General features: G+C 34.2%; 1 protein-coding gene and 2 long non-coding RNA genes across 4 annotated transcripts in view; all 3 read left to right on the top strand.

The window, feature by feature from the left end:
• Window positions 1-904: 904 nt before the first annotated feature.
• Window positions 905-22,074, top strand: part of LOC145801028 (uncharacterized) — a 96,446-nt gene continuing 75,276 nt past the window's right edge. The window contains exons 1-2 of the long non-coding RNA XR_014341846.1: window positions 905-1,094; window positions 2,362-2,496. This is a non-coding gene — a long non-coding RNA (uncharacterized LOC145801028). The remainder of the gene's footprint in view (window positions 1,095-2,361; window positions 2,497-22,074) is intronic.
• Window positions 10,454-15,925, top strand: LOC145801025 (uncharacterized). 2 transcript variants are annotated; one of them, XR_014341835.1, is made up of 5 exons: window positions 10,454-11,064; window positions 11,165-11,265; window positions 14,419-14,521; window positions 15,335-15,430; window positions 15,564-15,925. It is a non-coding gene; the product is annotated as an uncharacterized LOC145801025 (long non-coding RNA). The 2 variants fall into 2 exon arrangements; XR_014341834.1 differs by having other exon boundaries at window positions 10,477-11,064; window positions 15,335-15,925.
• LOC145801022 (disease resistance protein RGA2-like) lies at window positions 17,205-21,558 on the top strand. Its single transcript, XM_082891087.1, has 2 exons — window positions 17,205-21,082; window positions 21,196-21,558. The coding sequence occupies exon 1, from the start codon at window positions 19,323-19,325 to the stop codon at window positions 20,889-20,891; it is 1,569 nt and encodes a 522-aa protein (XP_082747213.1). The 5' UTR covers window positions 17,205-19,322; the 3' UTR covers window positions 20,892-21,082; window positions 21,196-21,558.

Here is a 22,074-nt window from a genome sequence, read left to right as displayed (position 1 = left end):
ATTTATTTATTTATTTATTTATTAAATTACCAAAACGACGTTGTTTTGATGAGGCTTAATCTTAGCCCTTGGGTGGATCACTCTAGAGGATCTTAACGCCGACTCTCTTTCTCTTATGCCATTTCTGTTCTTTTTGCTTGTTCACTAGAGTAGTGTACCATGTTGGACTCTTTCGTAAATTGCTACCCACAGTAAATATATTGTTTGTTTTTTATTTATTTTTACCGTGTTTATTTACTTTGTGTGAACGATAGTTGTTCACATTTTCATTTTGCCTTCGTTTGGCATGTGGGGTGTCTTTTTAGTTTGTTTTTTTTTTTTAACTATTTTAGTTTGAATTAAAAAGACTTGTTTGGAATAAATTTTTTGATTTTTTAAATATGTATGAGAGAAAAAATAAAATAATTATGATTTATATATGATATTTTATTTTATTTTTTTTACTAAAATAATTAAAAAAAGTCCCTCCCCAAGTCTTTGGGTGTGTTTGCATTGATTTTGAAAGATAAATTTTCAAAAAAAATCTTGGAGAAAGATTTTAAATTTTTTTTTGGTTTGTTTGGTCGTATATTTTGGATATAATTTTGGAGTATAGGAGTTTGCGATAATTTGATATTTTGTTGTAATTGAGTAGATATGTGTGAAAAAAAAGTGATTGAGAGAGAGGAGAGATAAAAAATAATTGATTGAAATGTAAGAGATAAAAAAGTAAATTAATTTTTTTTTTTTCAAAATCACTAAACCAAACAAAATTTTTTAAAAAAAAATTCCAAAATTTATTTCCTAAAATCAAACCAAACAAGCCTTTGTCTTGGAAAACACCGACGGCCTCCTGGGGAAGCCATTTTCTTGATTACTATTTTTCTCTTTTTTTTTGGTTGCTCTTGAGAAATTTTTCACGGCTTGCGAAATTCTCTCTCACGGCTCCATAATCAAACAATGACCGACTCTGTTTCTCTATGTTCCTCACGCTTCTCTCATCTCTGTCGCGTCTCTTTATCTCTGGACGATATCGATGAGAAACCATATCGGAGATCCCTATCGGAGATGGCTCGCACGAAGTGAAGTGAAAGGCTTTGAAGGGGAAGCAACAGGTTGGTTTAATTTTGAGGTTTGTTTTCATTTTCTTGCCTTATTCTTGCTGAATGTTTGGTTTTGTGTTGTTTTTGATTTTGTCTATGAAAATGTGTCCTGTTATTCACGCCCACAACACCAATTTTCTCTTTTATTCAGTTTCTTTATGTAATTTGACTTGTTGTTGTAATAATGGCTGCTTTATTTTGGCGGTTTTTCCCTTTTTTTTTTCTATTCTTTTGCATTCGCACATTTTTCGTGGGACAAGAATTTGCGGGTTTCGCTGAGTTTCTCTTTTCCATTCTCACTTATTGGACAAGCTCTTGCTGGTTTTCCTTATTGCACTTTTTTGCTGGTTTATCTTTTTGTTTTCACTGCTTTATTAATCATGAGTGAGGTTCAACTGATTTTTTTTTTGAATAAATAATAAAAATGGTGCGTTTCTATCTTATTTACATTTTCTCATTCAAATTAATTATTGTGATATAATCATATCCCCTTCTACATTATAGATTACTGCTTATATTTATATATGCATGTGTATGTATCTATTCGTTACTGAAATTATTGGGATTCCATAATTTCTCTAACATACAATGGTACCATTCTTATTCATTGATTTTCTTTGGAGTTTTCTACTTTAACCAGGTACCTTTAGACAAGAAATTAAGTTGCTGACGTGTTAAATGAATTATTGTGGAAGAAAAATTTGTCTACAAAAAGAACCAAGAAATAGAAAAGGCAGTGAGCGAATTTAGGAAAGCCATTAAAGAAATGGCAAAAGTGATGATTTTATTTATTGTTCTACTTTTGTGATGAGGTAATCAAAATGAATAGGAAAGTTGTGGTCTTCAGGATAAATTACTCTTTTAGAAGGGCCAGGTTCTATTCTTTCTTCTTCTTTTGTTTTTTGTTAATTATTTTTATTGATGGTGGGGTTAGTACCTATTTTTGCGTATTAACTTTTTTGCATGTTCTTTGTGTCCTCTAAATTACTTCTTTTTGAAAACTTTTTCCTATACTTGCAAATTCTCAATTTTGCTTCTCATGACTCTATAAATTTTTAATTTTTTTTTCGTTGTTCATGGTCGATCAAAGACTCACAACATTGGTATGAATTATGGCATTTCTTCCACAGTCTGGTTTTTTTACTCGCCTTCATTGAGGCATTTACTTTTAAAGTTGAGGCATTTACGTTTTCAGAGATCACTCTTCTATAGTGTTTACTTTTTGCCTTCCTAATAAATTTGTGATTATGGTTTAAATTGAGCACATTTACATTGCCAGAAACATGGTGGTACTTCTTTTCTATGGTTTGATGTGTCACATTGTGATAGACACTTTGATCAACTTAATGTGTGGCATTCAGACACTACTATTACTGGCAAATGCTCCACAGTTGTATAATATTCAGCCAAACAGGTAAATTATTTCCCTATTTCTCTCTACTGCTTTTCTTTTCTGATTCTCTTCTTGTTTTTTTCTTAATAAATAATATCATTATTATTATTAGGTGTGTGCGTGCGTGCATGCTCATAACATTCAAAGGTGAATAAACTAATTGCAGTTGATGTGGTGGATGGGGAGGTTATCCAATATATTTTGGGTGGAAAGACACTGTTATCCTGTATATTTCTTCTTTTGTGGTCATAGGTTGGTACAGGTGAATTTCCAGCATACATTTTATGTTCTTATCATTGGGATATTTTGTCATGGGTGATTGGATTCAAATTTGTTGTTGGTTAGCATTGCAGAATTATTTGATTTTCGGGATTTGATCTATTCATCATGTATAAAATTATTTTCTCTATCATTGTTTTCGTTTTGTTTTTCAAAAGCTTCTAGATCACAGAAAGGGATTTTTTTTTTTTTTTTTAAAGATTGCTTGCCCTTACATATTAGAACATTGTTGTGATGAATTATGTATTATTGATATAGTACCTTAAGTTATAATATTTGATTTGCTTTTTTTTTTTTAAAAAAAAAAAAAATTGTAGTTGCATATTCATTAATTTAACATCTACTTATTGAAATTTTACATTTGTGGAAATAAATAGTGTTTCAAATATAGTAAAACAACGATCCTTTGTGGGGAAAGCACTCATTGGGGTTCATTCAATTTTGTGGACTACAATGAAAAACCTGTAACAACAAGAGATTTTTTGCCAAAATGGATTGTTATATTTTGGTTTCAATCACTGCTTTCGTATCTACCCAGACAAGATATAAAAGCTTGTTGCTGCAGTTGACATCTTACTCGCGCACGCTAACACAAATTATAATTGTTAGTATATTATTCTATTCTATGTTAGTGTATATCAGCTGTTAGTAGGGTATATTTATTTTCCTTTTACTTTACTTTATTAGTGCCACTTTCGGCTCCTCTCCTATATAGAGGAGTTCAACTGAACCTTTGTAATATCAATCAATACAACATTCAATACAACATTTCAATACACAATTCTTTTTCTTTCTTTATACATAAAACTTTCATGGTATCAAAGCAATAGGTTAAAGATCTTGGTGTTCTTCACCTTCCGGCGGGCGGCAACCTTGCCTTGACCGCCCGCCGGATCTCAACCAATTCAAACCTCCCTCTCCCTCTCGGCACCTCACTGAAACACACCACCATTGCCATCACTCGATGCATACACACACACGGTTTTGAGGGAAGATCCATACACATGCACTCTCTCAACCATGCAAGACACGGTCTCTCTCTCTCTCTCTAATCTCTCTCTCGATGTGCATGGGGAGAGGGCCTTGATCCACACACAACCCACACACAGCAGACACATGCACACTGCCACAGACACCACCGTTGCCATCACCACGCCACAGTAGCAGCAGCCACGGGAAGCACCACATCACTCAATCAATTCACAAACCCATGATCATCAGCTCAATCATCGACCACTATCTCGCCGCCGCCGTCCATTTCTCCACCACCACCAGCAGCCTCATCTCCGCCGCCGGCATCTTCGCCTCCACCACCCATAGCGCCAGTCGCTTCTCCGCCTCCGCCCTCGACTTCCCTTCTCTCTCCTCCGCCACCGAGACCACCACCGCCATGGCCGTCGATACCTCCTTCTATGACTCCTCCTCCACCGCCCTAGACAACTCCAAGCCCATGCACCCACAAGACATGATTCACGCACCTCTCCCTCTCTCTAGGTCTCGGTTGGCTATCACACAAACACACACAGAGGAGGCACCTCTCCCTCTCTCTGGGTCTCGATTGGAGGTGGAAAGGGGACAAACATTCCTCTCTTTCATGGATACACACCCAAGAGGGACACCCAGCAGATGCATACACCCACGGCCATGAGCTCTCTCTTGGCTCTCTCTATGGACAACACATGCACTGGCTCTTTCTCTTCTCTCTCTATAACACACTGACTCACGACATAGCCATTGATCATTCACAAACACACACCAGCTCTCACACACAGACTGAGCTCACTGAGCTCCTTCTCCCTCTCGGCTCTCTCCATAGCCACAGCCCACATACACATTGACAAACACACACCCTTGGAAGCTGCACACACTGATACACACACCCTGGACGCACCAGCACACACACGGCACACACCAAACAACCAGCAAATGGGGGGCACCCACTCAATCTCTTTCTCTCTCATATTTTATTAATCTCTCTCTCTTCATCCAACCCACCAACTTAGCCGCTTTTGTCCCCCCACCATAATTGTTTTCACCACCCACCACCCCACTCAACTTTCTTTTACTTTATATATATATATATATATTTCTTTTGCTCCACCTTTTCCGCGTTGTTCTAATTTTTTTTTTATTCCTTTTTCGTTCTCTCAGTGCTTAGTCCACCAACTCACTCTCCCTCTAACATCATAATTCTCCACCGAATTGGACACCCTATGAGGGAGATATATTGTATTAAAACAAAAAAAAAAAAAAAAAACACAAACATTTTCCACCCACCAAACAACCTTTCATAGCCACTCTACACTCAAATAATTTCCCACCACCCCACACCAGCACTCACTTCCCTCTTTTATTTATTTATTTTACACACTTTTCCACAGAAAGTGAGCCAGCCCTTTTCAAATAATTTTTCATTACATTTTTATTTTACCAAAAAAAAAAAAAAAAAAACAAAACCAAAACTACATTCATTCCAGTTGATTTTTCTGCCTTACCACACCTCCCATTCGAGTTTGCACAACACACTTATTTTATTCATATCAGGGATTCACCCCGCTCACCATTCTACACCAAAAAAAAAAAAAAAAAAAACCACACCCACAGTGGGATTTTTCTTCTCTACTCTGCCGCCGGTCTTTTCTTCTTGCCTCCGTCCTGGACGGCCCTTGACGGTGTTGCCTCCGTGTTTCCCACTCCACTGGGCACGATCACTACTCCCTACTCCTCCACTGCAGCATATGGCGGACCTCCAAATCGGAACATCACGGTGGCCTTCCGCTTCAGCTCCTTATTTTCCGCCTTTAGCACACTTATCTCTGCTCGCGCATCCTTATACATGCGCTGGAGCAGAGCCAGTTGGGCGTTTAACTGCTGCACCTCATTTGTCCTACTCTGCAGCCGGTGCGACAGGTTTGTGACCGCTGTCATGGTCTCCACACATGACTTCAAAGTATACTGATTGGCCTCAATATCAGTTTGCACTGCCATTTTTTGCTCCACCGACCGCATCGGAAAGTTCAACGGAGCAAAACCAGAGGCGCTTGGTTGAGGTTCACTGGCCACCACACCAGTTATCTCTCTTGTTGACTCGTTGAGGTCGGGAAAGAGAGTGAGCAGACCACGGGACGAAGAGGCCATAAGCTGAACGGGAAGACGAGGCCATGTTATGGGTTGCTGAGTGTTTCAGAGAAGGGTTGGTTACAGAGTGTTTACAGAGTGTTTCAAGATTTGCAGCTCTTAGCGACAAGCTCTCAGAGAACGAAGAGGTTTCAACTGGTTTGTTATGCTTCCAAGCCTCAGCCTCCGCTTCGGTTTATAAAGACCATGATGAAGAGGCAGACACGCGCATCGCGCGCCACTTGACGCCAGACGACAAAACGGGCGCGCAAGCCAAGGTAGTCACGCGCCTCGCCATCATGTCCGGCACACCTTTTTATGGATGGGCACGCCTTTTGATGGCACGCCTTTTGATAGATTGGGCACGACTTTTGAGGACTCGATATATATATCCATGTATATCTTTTGGGCAGCCTATATACACACTCATACAGTGTCTTCTACAACGGTAAGCTTTATCACTCCCTTTGTTTCAACCTCAAATAGGTTTCTATCCTCACACCTATTTGAGTTTGAGGGGGGGTTATACATATATCATGTATCATGGTGAGCATGGTTACACACCATGGGAACCACCCAAGCCACCCCACGGCGCACTCCCTAAGTCGCCCCCTTGGTGCACCACCACAAGCTTATACAACGGTCCGACATGACCCCGTAAACTGTCCCGACATTGATTCCGGTCAGTTTCTACAACGGTCCGACATGACCCCGTAAACTGTCCCGACCTTGATTCCGGTTAGCTTCTACATCGGTCCAGCATGACCTCGTAAACTGTCCAGACATTATCTGCTACAACGGTCTGACACGACCATACAGTGTCTCCTATCCACTTTTATTTGTCAGTTTATTTTCCTGTTTTGTTACTCTCTTCAAACTCAAGTTAGTTAGTACCTATCCTCCTTGAGTTTGAGGGGGGCTGTTAGTATATTATTCTATTCTATGTTAGTGTATATCAGCTGTTAGTAGGGTATATTTCTTTTCCTTTTACTTTACTTTATTAGTGCCACTTTCGGCTCCTCTCCTATATAGAGGAGTTCAACTGAACCTTTGTAATATCAATCAATACAACATTCAATACAACATTTCAATACACAATTCTTTTTCTTTCTTTATACATAAAACTTTCAATAATTAAACTGGGGTGTTCTTTGCAAGTAATTGGGAAACAAACAAACACACAGTTTATTGCTTACACTAGCTCATGTTTATTAGTTGGAAAAATTCTCTGAAAAATATCAAAACTTGTTTGTTAGATTTTGGGATGTGTATCTCTACTGAATGAATTTTCCTAACCAAATAAATAAACTAAATTATTTGCTTCATTATTCATGTTCCATTTCATTTATCAACAAAACATTCAAAATACTAACATACGGAATTTTGGGGTTAAAACTTGCGAATTCTGACTCTTTGATTTATATGTTACCCAAAACTCAGGAGAAATTTATGAAAACTTGATTGCCATTTTCTTATTTTCTATGCATGGAGGGAAGAAAAAAAAGATTGAAAAGTGTACCAATATTCATTAATGGATTGAAGAGGACACTATTCAGCAAGTTTGTGAATATGTTAAAGGTTCTTTTTAAGATTAGATTGCATACTTAATATGCATTATTTATAAATTCTTGCAAATAATAATGCTTTTATGGTAAGTTGTTCAAGTACATGTCTAACTGGTAATAAGAAAAAATACTTCTTATGATATTATGATCAATCTATTATTTTAGTAGATAAAGCAGTATGTTCCCATTTAAATGGTTCCCTTTCCCTATAGCATGGAATCCATATTATTGCAGATGCTTTGGATATGACAATAAAGAAATTCAGTGATCCAAGTGAAAAATCTATTTTGCTTGAGGGCAACATAAGTCAACTTACAAAACTCACTTTTTCTGATTAGTGTATGTATTTGAATACTGCCTCTGCAAGAATTTTCTCTATAATCTTTACAGTAGGTGTAACGATTCAAAGAGCAAAGTGGCGGGAAGGAGAATGCTGTATAAATGGTGCAAGTGAAGATGCAAAATTATCAAATATTTTTTGTATGACTGAATATTTGGTTGTGCCTTTTTTAAAGAGAAGTAGCCCATTAATAGAATACCACTCTTCAATGTCTTGTTTTTGGAGTCTTTAGTCTTGCTATAGCTCTTCCAATAAGTGTATCAACTATGAAGCATGGACACGCCAAAATGGAAGCCGTGGCGGTGTCGCATATGGGGACACACTGGGGACATGGGGACACGTCGGGGATACGTATCCCTTTAATTTAATTTATTTTTTTTGCAAGAGACACGGCAGAGACATGGCGGGATCACGCGTGTCCAAATCTAGACACGCCATGGGATCATCTTCTGAGGACTTCGATCATCTTCGATTGTCTTCGTCTCTATTCTCTCTCTCTCTCTCTCTCTTCAACCGTCTTTGTTCTCTCTCTCTCTCTCTCTCTCCGTTTGCATATAATTTACTTTATATAAGATAATTGATCATATATAATATATATAATAAAATTTATAAATTATAATTTTTATCCTATATAATAAAATATCTAATTATTATTTCTTAAAATATCATATATAATAATAATTTTTGTAAATTATTATTTCTTAACTTTTTAACATATAATAAATAAAATAAACCATTCAATTATTTAAAAGAAATCTAATGAAATCATATATAACAAAAAATTATAAAATAAAATATCTAATTTTTCTTTTTATTTATTTTAACATATTTTATTATCCCTTATTTGTTATATTTTTTTATTTATAATATATATATCAATTAAAAATAAAAAAATAAATTAACAATGACATATTATTTAAAAAAATATAATAAATAAATAAAATAATTAATGTGTATTAAAATAAAAACATTTATAAAAAAATTAAAAAATTTGCCGTGTCCCGTGTCGTGTCCGTGTCTCCCATTTTTAGAAATTTCCGTGTCCCGTGTCCATGTCCGTATGCGTGTCCGTATATCAAATACATTTTGACAAATTATATTTTGATGGTTGATATGCATCTCTTTGCCTAAAAAATATTCTAGACCTGAAATTAGTGAAAGCATATATGTCAATCTCTGCTTGATGTTTCTTTTCATATAAGAGAAGAACTAAGGCATAAAGTAGGATCTTTCCCCTGCTTTTCTATGGATCTTTGTTTCATCAGCCTTTTCTTTTTTCTCTTTTATTTTTTGTTGCTTGTGGAATCGATTATACAATTATCATGTAATCTTGTTCATTTTTTCGTAAAAGAATTGCTCCTGCTTTTTATATGGATCTTTTTCTTAGATTTTTTTAATGCTCCTTTTTATTTTCCATTTTTTTGGGGCAGAATATCTTGTAGCTTAATGTTTATTTTCTCTTTCTGATTTTCAGAGTCGATCGTCATATTAAAACCATGACTAGAATTGCAAAGATCTTCTTTTTTAAAAGGTAGAGCTTTCTTTCTTGTCACTTCTTTCTATTAATTTTTATTTGCTTTTAATGTTTTGGTTCTTATGCTTTGAATTTACGTATTAATTCAGAATTTACTTCCAAAACTAAGTCTCGGTTTGCTTTCTAGAAGGAATTTGAGGTTGTTGAATCTTGACCATTGTTCAATTTATTATATGAGTGCTTTGATATTCTGTAGTCCATATTCATTGGCGCTTGAAAATCCTGTTAATAAATCAGATAATTCAATGCTTCCCTTTGCCCTTCTCCCTAACTTCTCTCTCTCTCTCTCTCTCTCTCTCTCTCTCTCTCCCCGTGAGAACATAGAAAATGGACGTTTAAATCATGATTAGTTTTTCTTTTTTTTTTAAAAAAAAAGATTATAAACTTGATGCAATTTACAAAATTATAAAAAAATTCATGAAAATGCACTAATGTTTTTGTGTCCTCAATCATCACGAGACTTCTACCATCACATGAGCACTTTAGAAATGCCTTGGACATGAAAAGGAGGGATCTAAAGAGAGTAGCTCGACATTTTAAAATCTCAAAAAAATTCCAACTCTACAGTGGTATAAAGAACAGATTTCTTAGGTAAATATGATAAAAGATGGAAAAATAGTCACTACCTAAGAAACAAATTTTGTGGTGGAATAATAAGAGGCAAAACAATTATCTTCATCTCGTAGTTTACCAGGATTGTGCACATGACTTTTGACCATTTTTTCAGTTGATACTCTTGCTTTAAATATGTTTTTGAGATGTTAATTCAGAACATTTTTTTTACTTTCAAACTATTTTCTATTAGTTTTACCTTGTGAATGGTGATTGGTTTATTCACGTATCATGTGACATTGTCTTAATCTATGTTGGAAAATTTGGAAAGTTGCCATTATTTTGCTTTTTGTTTTGACCAGTAGCTTCTAATTATGCTATTTTCTTTATTTATTTCAAATACCTTTATAAAGTAAAATCCACTAAAAGCTAGGTATTCTTTATTTTGTTTTGTACTATGTTACTTCAACATGATAATTAACTTTCTTCTACTTAAAAAAAAGAAGAAAACTATAGGCATGACTGAAACTAAAAATGGGATGGATATTCTTAATCTTTCTATGAACATCAATTTCTTCCACCTACATAGAGAGTAGGGCTTACCTCATACTACATTTGATTTCATGTTAAAATTTACTTGAACCACGGGCATGGGTAATCGTGCGAAGCACGACGCCTCACAACTAGTACACATATAAGAGGGAGTTCATTATGCTACAGTATTTGTGGCTTTCTTTTTCAGTTTTCCCTTTTGTCCCTTTCGTTTGTTGAATTTTCCAAGCCATCTCATGTACTTGATTTTCTTAGTACTTATTATTTTGGACTATTTTGTAATTTCATGGCCCAACTTTGCCTGTCATATTAAAGTGTTCATCACATGGCCACTGCCTTTGTTTGGAACAGAAAGAGCAGAGCATGTCTTAATCATTTTACACTCTTCTTCAGTGTCTACATCGCTCTTCCTCTCTTTGGCAGGGATGATGATCTAGACGACGTCAGATTGACAGCTTTATTGATAGTGAGACCCATCGATGCACCACTTTGATTTCGAATCGAAACCCACAGAAGATGAGGTCCAAGAAAGATCTCGACCGAAGATCTGCATCACCATGGCTTCAGGATCCTGACTGAAGATGGGGTACAAGGAAGATCTCCCTTGAAGATGAACTCTTCCGACAACTTCACCAGCAGAATCGCACAATGTACTTTCGCCATAATTTGCCAATTCTAGGCTGAGACCAGTTCCATGGTTTTTTAATTTGAGAGAATCTGATATTGAAGTAGTTGATGTTTCTCTTTTAGGTCAACGTAGAAGAACTATGACTATACATCGGTCTTCTAGATTTTTCTTTTACTGGCTTCTGTTTTCTTGACTTCAAGATTGCTCCATTATTTTTTGTAAGGTGTGCTCCTCTCTTCTCTTGCCCTCTTTTGATGATTTTGCTAAAGTAATTAGACCTCCCAGTTCTTCAAATGGCAGGATTTGTTTTGGATTTTCGTTAGTTTTCATTTTTTTAAAAATTATTTGCACAAGGTGGAAATCTCAGTTTTAGGCTTTTGTTTTTTTTTTTTTTTTTGATTTATTTGCAGGGGTCAAGTTCAGAGCATGTCATATTTGAGCTAAAAGCTATTTTCTTTTTATTTTTGTGAATCCTTTTTTTTTTATTTTTTAACCACATTTTTATTTTGTTGTCTTTTGAAGTTTGTGAATTCCTAAGGTTTTAACTATTATCTTTCCAATTTAGATGTTTTTTTCCATTTCTATTCACTTCTGCTTTTGTTAATTTTATCTGGTGTGTTTTTTGGATTTGTGTTTTTTGGTATTTTCCTTGGGGATTGATACTGACACCAGCAACCAAGTTATAATAGTAGCTATTCCAATTGAAGGAATCAGTGATGCGTACAAAACTACAGATCATATGTAGCCTTTTAATGTGTTTTTTTTTATTTCTTCATCTTTTCAATGTTTTCTTTCAAGTATTTCATATTGTAGCTTTTCAAATTGCATTATGTCGATTTTAGGATGAGAGGTTCAATACGAAGGCAATGTGCCAGGGTCAGTAGTATAGTCACTCAATACTTTTTGGCCAAATCCTCCTCTACTCTCTCTACTCGATGAGAACTTTCTTTGCTTGAAAATGGCCTTGTCTTCTATATGTAAGTGAATTGTTTGTTGTATTGTCTAAATGAATCCAATTATTCTATCAATAGGCTTCAAAGGGTATGTTATTTATTAGACATCAATACTAATTGCACATATAAACCGTATTTTCACTCTGGTTTGTTACTTCTGTGCAAGTCCAAAAAAGTGTTGAGGATTTGTTTGCATATGGAATATCGAAGTTAATGATCAAGTATGGACATCTTAGTGTTATTCTTCCTAATTCTCGAATAACTTCAAGTCAATATTTTTGACTTTCTCAGCTTCGCTATTGATTTGTGAGGTTGATATAGGTAAGCAAGATTCTTTTGGTTGATCTAGGGATGGCTCATTTGGTTTAGCTCGTAAGCTGGTGTTTAAAAAAATATGATTAAGCAAAATTAATATGAAGTTGAGTATGGTTCACACTAGAGTTGCATAAGAAATTATTTGAAAGTTAAAAGCCTCATTCAAGTTACTTGGAAATTAATGTTAAAAAAACTAATTTGATTTGGAGATTAGGTGTCTATACTCTATAGATGTGCTGTTGAAATTTGGTGCAGATTTAGCCATATCTGTTGGTAGATTCTCTATTCTACTAAAAACCAAATGGATTAAACCTTTTCAATCACCCCCACCATCTCCTCCTTGAGGTGTATCAATATTGAAATTGGTTTTGCATTTTTAGCCTTTGTTTGAATCATAGATTGGACATATTTGCATTCAGCCTAAAGCTGTGATGAATAATGAACCATCATGTCTTACAAACAGCATCCTTTTTCTTCTAATTCTGCTACAGTTGTTCTAAAGAAACATGTAGATTTTTAAACTACCTTTTTAATAAAATTTTAGTTGTTTTAGTCCATTATTTATTGAATTATATATATATATTTTTTAGGTTTAGTCGGACTCAAGACAACATGTAGACTATTTTAACTAAAATTTTAAGCTATTTTTTAATTTCAATTCTTAGTTAATCCATATTTTGCCTATTTAAAGATGTGTGGTTCTGTGTATATCTGCTAGCTCAGTAGTTTTAATTGGAGTTGGTTGTCATTTTGTTCCAGTCAAATCCATCAATTTCACTATGGATATTATTGATTAAAGTAGAATTGGCAATATTGCTGTGACCTTTTATTGATGACCACATTGTGTCTGCTAAAAACCCTTTTATCATTAGTAATTTCTTAATTCTTTGATTTTTGATTCCTTGGCTTTTGATCTCACTATACATGCTGCTCCATTGCTAAGTGAATCAACAAATATTGTTTGTATGTGTTGTAATATTTTGGAAGCTTCACACGTCCTAAAGTTGGTAAGGGTCAGTCACTATCTTATGCCCTTTTGATTGCGTAATTCAAAGCCCGATTCGCATCATTATGCTCAATAAAAGGGATGAGGGAAGCTCCAATAGAAAAATATTGGAAGGGAAATGGCAACAAACTCCTATGTTCCTTTCATTATGGTTTATTTGGTCGATAACTCTGAAAAGATAGATTGCCTATCTTTTCTTTCATTTCGGGAGAAATGCAAATTTAGGAGGGCTTGATAATTGCATACCATCAATTTTTTGAAAAATACCAAATGGGAGCATCCGTTCAACAAAGACAAGGCATCTCTCTTTTCTACCAACAAAGACAAACACCACTCCATCTTCTCTCTCACAAAGCAAAATGGACTTGCATAGATTAGCTAAATTCCCTCTCCTCTTCACTTCTTCACTCCTATGTAGCTCTATTAGGATTGTATCTCATTCCTCTAATTATTTCATGTGTTGATTTTATTCTTCTTTTTATTTATTTATTTATTTATATATATTTATTTTAACTTTGACATTATAGAAATCCACCTAACATTTTAATTTGCTTACTGTTCATTTTAATACATAGTGGTTATGTCAATGAGCTCTTCTGAAGCAGTTATGCACAAATGCACAATCTGACAACACTTTTTAAATTAATATAGTTTACAATTAGATGTTATTTTATATAAGGATCAAAGTAACAGTCAATGTTAATACTCCAATTTTAATTCATATGTTTAATGCTTTTTTTTTTCACAATGATGCAACTATTTTCTATTTTAAGAATGTTGAAGAAGAAAAATCATACCTAAAGCAAGTTCAGGAGAAAAATCATCAAATCTCACTCCTACTTGACCACCTAGATTATTTGGAATTTTTGTTCGACTCTATAAAAGCTACATTGCTGATTTTTTATTTCTATTTCATTGCTGACAAAATGATGGGTAAACAAAGAACTTGACATGTGTTTTACATAAAGTCATATCATTTGAAATGTGTTTTGCGTATGTATTCAATAGTGTAGATTTTAGCATAAGCATGCGTGTATTATGCATGTGTTAGTCATAGATAGATCTTATGCTTATACATTTCTTTGTATTGTTTGGTTTGCAGAACAACAGAAATTGAGGAATGATACATGGATGGAGCAAACAAAACTGGTTTTCTTCTATCAAGGAAAGCTTTTAGCTAAAAGTGCAACCAAAATAAAGCACAGGTTTACAAAATTTCCACCATGATTATTCTTCTTCTTCTAAAATTTCCCACTTCCTCAAGCTTATAGATTGAATCCAGTTCACCTAATTATTGATCTAGAACATATGATATTGAGAATAGACTTTCACCCATTCCATTTACATGAACATATATTTTCTTAACACAGAATGACCCTTTTTATTTTTCCCTGTAATTTTAAATTTTCAGACATACAATAAATTATCTAACTTCAATGTAATGTCGTCTTTGTTTGTTTGTTTTGTTTTGTTGTCTGTCATATATAAATGTTTGTAGGGTTTGAGCAGTCTAGAACTTCGAATTTTGCTAAATCTTTTGATTGTGTTCTATTAAATTTCCTACTATCATGCCTCTCACGAAAGACCACCATTAATGTTTACCATTGCAAGCTATTTGTCATACTCCTTGTCAACATCATTGTAATTTCCAAATATTTGTTGATTTTGAGTTCCATTAGTTTGGAGAAGAAACCTCTAGAATTTGTTGTTCGTTTCTTCATGGAAATGCCTTGTTTTGATTTATCTAAATAGTGAGGCATTGCTTGCATTTGGCCAAGCCTCCTCTTGAAATATAAGTCATTCGTATTATTTCTTTGAATTTTTTTTAAAAAAAAAAAAAAATCCTTTCTATACAATTATTATTTGCTTTCTAGAACAATGCTTTAATGGAACTAACATGAGATGCGTATGTGTTAGCATCTTTCTATGGCAAGTATGTATGTGTATTTTTACTTTTTTACATGTAAGAAACAATTATAAAAGAACCATATGTACTTATTAATTAGTCTTTATTGCAGACACTTTTGAGAATGAAGAATCCAAACACACATTTATGGACGAAAAAAATTGATAATATGCAAACCTGATGGCTAGTGCGATCGCATTCTTAGAAGGTTTTATCTGGGGAAGTCCATTACAATCAGAAAAAATCAAATTTCATAACCCCCTTCAAGTTTTGCAAAATATGCACACCATGGATTTTTATTTTATTTTTGCTTATATACTTTCATTCTATTTGTTTTGTAGGGACCCTACAGTTCCCCTAGTGAGTTGGTCCATCTATAGCGCTCACAACTGTAGCTGAACGTGGAAAGCAGCAAGTTACAAGTAGGATGCAACCGGGTAACATCAGTAATTAGTTATCAAAGCTTAAGGATCCTTTTGGATGGATGCTTGATTTGAAATTTGCATGAGCATAGACTGTCGTGGTCTCACAACTAATATATATACAAGTGGTGGTTTGCTGCTTGTGGCTTGTTCTTTTTATTTTTTTTTACTATTTTGCTCTTAACTTGTTTTGAAATTGCTATTTTGTCTTTTAGTTTGGTGAGTGAAACAATTTGAATGGTGGCTTTTTGAAAATTATATAATAAATTTTGGTTGTTTTAGTTGAGAATGTTTGTCATGGGTTGCCTATTTTGCTTTTTTATTTTGTATAATTTACTAATAGTGTATTAATTTGAGTGAAGATTTTTTTGTAAATATGCAAATATTCTTTATCAATTATGAAAAATAATTTTTTTAGTTTTTAACAAATTACAAATATACCAATAATTTAAAATATAAATTAGTCCTATAATGCTATAAATTACAACTATAGTTTATTATAAATTTTAATTTAACACTAATAAGAAAAAAAAAACAACTCGCCTATGAAATAATAAATTATCAAAATTATTCATTAAAAAATATTTCTCATATTATTAAAAATTATTAATTGACTTAGGTCAAGTTTGGCATGAGTGAAAAAAGATAAAAAGTTAAAAAGTCACTATCCTATTTAAGTCACATCATCTTATTTAAGTCACATCACCTCTCTAACACATCACTTCAAACCCAATTCAAATTCAATCCATATTTCATAAAAAGTCAAAAAGTGCACTTATTTACTTATTTAGTTAAAAAGTGCACTTATTTACTTTTTAGATTTTTTGGAGGATGCCAAACTTGGCCTTATTTATTAATGAAATGGTGAATTGAAAGATATTTTTCGTATTATTAAAAGTTATTAATTGATTTAAAATTTTATTTATTAATAAAATCAGTCATTTGTTATACGAGTACGGTTTATTTATTAATAAAATGGGTCATTTTTTTATGTATGTATTTTTTTTTTGTTTCTTTGTTAGTTTAGTATTTTTTTTAGATGAAAAAATTATCTTATCTCTTTTATATTAAAATATATATTTTATTTTGTTTATCTTTGTGTCTTCACACTTTCTGTAATAATTTCAGTTATTTTAGTTATTGAAAAAGAAAAAAAGTATAATTATGTTAAAATGATAGAACTTATTATATTTTTTCTAATTACAATTATTTATAATACAATTTATATAATTGTATTATATATCTAATGATTTAGTCTATTTATAATTTCATAAAATAATATTTTTTTTTAAAAAAATTATCAACATATAAAATTTAAATATGCTGTAATAATAACTCATGCCTTGTACACAAACTTTTGTAAACTACGGCTCTTTTTGATAAGTGAGTTAAAAATTATTTCTTAATTTTTAACTTACTTTCTCGTTCACATAAAAAAATTAAAAAATTTAAAAAAATAAGAAATTAATTTTTAATAATTTTTTCAAAACACTCCTACTATATATATATATATATATATATATCTCTGTGGAGGATTAGAGAGGCTCATGACTGAAATAAAAGAAAAGAAAATGATAGCAAAGAGATCTAAATATAGACCACTAATTTATCATCACTAATATCATCATTAGTGAGATGGCAATTAAAAAAATAAATAAATAAATAAAATAAGACACAAAACACATGTGACAATAAATAAGACCCACTACCACCTTATTAGAGTCACCACTAATTAGTGAGCCACCACTTATTAGTGGTGTAAAGCATTTTTGTTTATTCTTTGGTTCCAACTTGATGCCTCCGTGAGTCTCTGCAGTAGTCAACACCGCGTGGAGCCGAACGTGTAAAAAAATGAAAACCCCCTGATTGCTGTGTTTCCCATTTGATTTCTTTGAAACTGTTTGAGGGTCTGCATTTCTTTTCATTACATTTCCAAAAGTTGTGAGTGAAAATTGATTCAACTCTTTTCTCATCTGGTTTTGATTTCAATTCCAATTCTCAAAGAGTTTGGGATAGCATGGGGTTTGAAAACAAAGCTAGAGAACTTAGAGAGCACACTAAGTACCATTCAAGCAGTCCTTCAAGATGCAGAGACCAAGCGAGGGAAGAGCGAGGCTCTGAAGAATTGGCTTAGAAAGCTCAATGATGCAGCTTATGATGCAGACAATCTGGTGGATGAGTTCATGATTGAAACTCAGAGAAGAAGGATGGATTCTGAGAGAGGCATAAAACCCCAAGTAAGTGCCTTTTTCTCTCTTCGAAACCGGCTTATATTTCGATTGAAAATGGGGCATAAGATCGAGGATATGAGGGATAGGTTAGATGCCATTGCTGGGGAGAAAAGTAAGTTTCACTTGCGGGAAGGTGTGGTGGAAACCGAAGAAGATCGTGTGATGGAGAGAGGACAAACTAGTTCATTGGTGAATGAATTGGAAATTTATGGGAGAACTGATGAGAAAGAAATGATAATTGAAAAGTTGCTCAACAATTCAAGTGATCGTGATGATGATGTTTCGGTCTATGCTATGTGTGGTATGGGGGGACTTGGAAAAACCACACTTGCTCAATTAGTCTACAATGATGGAAGGGTGGAGAGCTACTTTGAGCTGAGAATTTGGGTGTGTGTCTCTGTTGATTTCGATGTAGAGAGACTAACCAGAGCAATCCTAGAGTCCATAGAAGGTGGTGGGTGTAGTATCTCAAACTTGGATCCACTTCTACGTCGCCTCCAAGAAAAACTGTTTGGGAAGAGATTTTTACTTGTCTTGGATGATGTATGGAATGAGTACCATGAGAAGTGGGATAGGCTAAAAAATGCACTAAAGTGTGGAGCTAAAGGCTGTACCGTTATAGTAACAACAAGGATTCAGAAAGTTGCTCTTATCATGGCTACACTTCCTATACACCACATGGCTCCTCTATCGGATGATGATTCTTGGTCCTTGTTTAAACGGCGTGCATTTGGCAACGAAAGAAGAGAGGAAAACATTCAATTGGATCTCATTGGGAAGGAAATAGTGAAAAAATGCAAAGGGTTACCCTTAGCAATAAAGGCTTTGGGAAGCCTCATGCAATTTAAAAGAAGTGAAAGTGAATGGTTATCTATGAAGGAGAGTGAGATTTGGGATTTGCCAGATGATGGAAGTGGTATTTTACCTTCTTTGAGGTTGAGCTATGTAGCCTTACCTCCACATTTGAGGCAATGTTTTGCTTATTGCTGTATATTTCCCAAAGATCATATGATGGAGAAAGACATGCTGATACAATTGTGGATAGCAAATGATTTTATTCCATCTAAAGGAAAAACGACATTGCATATTGGCAATGAGATTTTTAAGGACTTGGTTTGGAGGTCGTTCTTACAAGATGTGGAAGAGAATGAGGATGGAACATAGTTTGTAAAATGCATGATCTGATGCATGATCTTGCACAATCTATCATGAGAAATGAATGCTCTATTATGGAGTATCACGAGGGCATGAAAATTCCAGAGAAAATTCGCCACTTGTCTCTTAACATTGGCATTGGAGAGATGGTTCCTTGGAATGAGATTGTATCTGAAGTCCCATCTTTGCGGTCTCTCATTTTAAGTTGCTGGGAAAAGGATTCTTCACCTTTCATGTCAAAACAAAAGTATCTCAGAGTGTTGGATTTGGTGAAAATGTTCATAAGTTGTCAATGTCAATTTCCAATTTCTACCATCTTAGGTATCTAAACTTGTCGAAGTCTGATATAAAAATTCTACCAGAATCAATAAGTAATTTCCAAAACCTGCAAACACTGAAGCTAAAATATTGCTACCAACTTTGTAAGTTGCCCAAATGCATGAAGCACATGAGAAATCTCACTTACTTGGACATCACGGGTTGTCGTTCTCTTACTTCAATGCCCGATAAAATGGGACAATTAACTTGCTTACAAAGACTAAGCACATTCCTTGCGGGCCAGGATGAGGGTTACCAAATTGGTGAGTTGAAAGAATTAAATCTTGAGGGTACGTTGATCATACAGGGACTTGAGAACGTAAGAAATTCAGAAGATGCCAAGAAGGCCAATTTGAAGGGGAAGCATGATCTTATTTCTTTGGAATTATGCTGGAGCGACGAAGAAAACAGACCAAAGAATGTCGAAGAGGTTCTCGAGAGTCTCCAACCTAATTCAAATCTGAAGAAGTTGAGCATACATTTCTTCCAAGGTTCAAAGTTTCCAAATTGGATGTTGGGTTTGGTTCTTAAAAATCTGGTTGAGATCTCTTTAGGAGGTTGTGAAAGATGTGGACATCTTCCTTCTCTTGGCAAACTACAATCCCTAAAAATTCTCATTATCAGCGGCATGGATTCTGTTAAGTACTTCAACGATGGGGATTATGGAGATGGGGAAAGTTCATTTCCTGCATTGAAGACTCTCGAGTTCTATGAAATGCCAAGCTTGGAGGAATGGACTGTAGTGGATAGAGGAGAAATTTTCCCTTGTCTACGGGAGTTGGTGGTATCTAGATGCCCCAAATTGACTAAATTGCCTTTTCTTCCAGCACTTGAGAGATTAACAATTGAGAAGGGCAATGTGTTGAAGATTCTTCCAGATGGACTGCCTGGAAATCTTAAGGCCTTGGAGTTCCTAGAGTTAGATTTCATGTACAATCTGAAGACCCTGTCAAATCAACTGGATAATCTATTTGCTCTAAAGTTCTTACACCTTAATTGTTGTCTTGAACTTGAAAATTTGTCAGGACTCAAAAACGTAAACTCTCTGCAGAGACTGCATATATGGGAATGTAATAGTCTTACAACCCTTCCAGTGCAAGGGTTGCAAGGCATGACTACCCTAACATCCTTACATATTCACAGCTGTAAACTAATATCTTTGTCAGATGGAATGCAATATCTGACAGCACTTCAGAACTTGAGTATCATTCGATGTCCAGAGATACAATCTTTTCCAGAGGGTATGCAACATTTGAATGCTCTCCGATATTTGTCAATAGACAATTGTGGCGGATTAATTTCTCTACCAAATTGGCTAGGAAGCCTCCGGTCATTATCATCCTTATCGATTTGGCGATGCTTTAAGCTGAGGTGTTTGCCGGATGGGCTGCAGGATCAGAATACTCTGACAATGCTGTCAATGGGACAATGTCCACGTTTGGAGCGCCGGTGCAAGAAACAGACTGGGGAGGATTGGTTGAAGATAGCTCGTATTCCCGAGATTTGGATCAATTTTGAACAAGTACAATCCTTGGATTTTTAATGTGCTATTTTGAAGCCGAGATTCACATCCAACAGTGTTTGCAGAAAGCTGATTCGAGGAAGTGTGATAACATAGTCCCAAGTTAGTGCAGAATTGAAGACTGGAGTTTTTGATGGAGCGTGCTTGAAGAATTTTGTGGCTGGCCTCAATGGGTTCGCAAACTTGTTGAATAATACGTCATAGTTTTCAAGGTTCGTTTTCTTTTTCTTGGATAATAATGCATCATAGTCAGAATTGAATTTAATGAAGTTGTGAAATTAGAAAATCACTAAATTTTGATTTCTTTGATTTATCTGTCGTAGAGGTTGAAGAAATTGGAAATTGTATTTGATAGCAGAGCGGCATGGGTACGGAATGCTCTCAGTTCTCTAATTGCTCTGAAAAGCTTTTGTGGAATTAGATTAGATCATAGATGGCGATGAAGAATTGTAATAATTGGTCGCTGCAAAACATTGCTTTGTTTCCTTTGATTTTATATTTCTAAGCACGGGATGGTGTTTTTAGATGCTAGATATTGTGTGGATTGATTTGTTCCAAGTTGCTTCCTTCCTAGTTTCATCGTTCTTCTTTGAGGGATGTGATTTCCATTTTTTAGCTAATTTAGAGCCATTATGTGGATCAATAGGCCATCAGTTTTTTATTTTGATTTTGATTTTTTCATTTTTTGTAACTTTTTTTTTTAAAAAAAATAAAAATAAAAATAAAAATTTATTATTATTATTATTATTTATTTCTGTTATCTTGCCCAGGCTTTTCATGCTTGCAGAATTTCTTTGGTCCACCATTGTATGTTTTGGGAAACTTAAAAAGTCACCTTTTTCTCTAATTTTTTTTTTTGGGGCGATTTTTTTCAAAATTATGTTAATTTTTTTTTAAGCTTTTCAGTCGATGTAGACGCATCTAAAAATTTTTTTTTAAAAAAAATGAAAATGTCAAAATAAGCTGAAAAAGTTCACTATTTTTAACTTATTTTTGTTTTTTTCTGGACTTTTTTTTAAAATTTATTTTCAATTTATTTTTTATTTTTTGGTTTATCCCGTCGAGTTGAATTTAGAATTTTAAATTTTTTGAAATATTTTAAAAAATTCACTAAAGACTAAAATAAAATAAAAATATAAAAAGCCACCAAACGAGCAAATTCCAAAGGCCGATTAATCTTAAGTTTGTATGTGGGTAAAAATCT

The sequence above is a fragment of the Camellia sinensis genome, chromosome 10 (genome assembly GCF_055761805.1).
Source record: "Camellia sinensis isolate YWXY chromosome 10, ASM5576180v1, whole genome shotgun sequence".
In the NCBI taxonomy this organism is placed as follows: Eukaryota; Viridiplantae; Streptophyta; class Magnoliopsida; order Ericales; family Theaceae; genus Camellia; species Camellia sinensis.
Note: the sequence above shows the minus strand (reverse complement) of the source record. Positions and strands in the feature narration are given on the sequence as shown.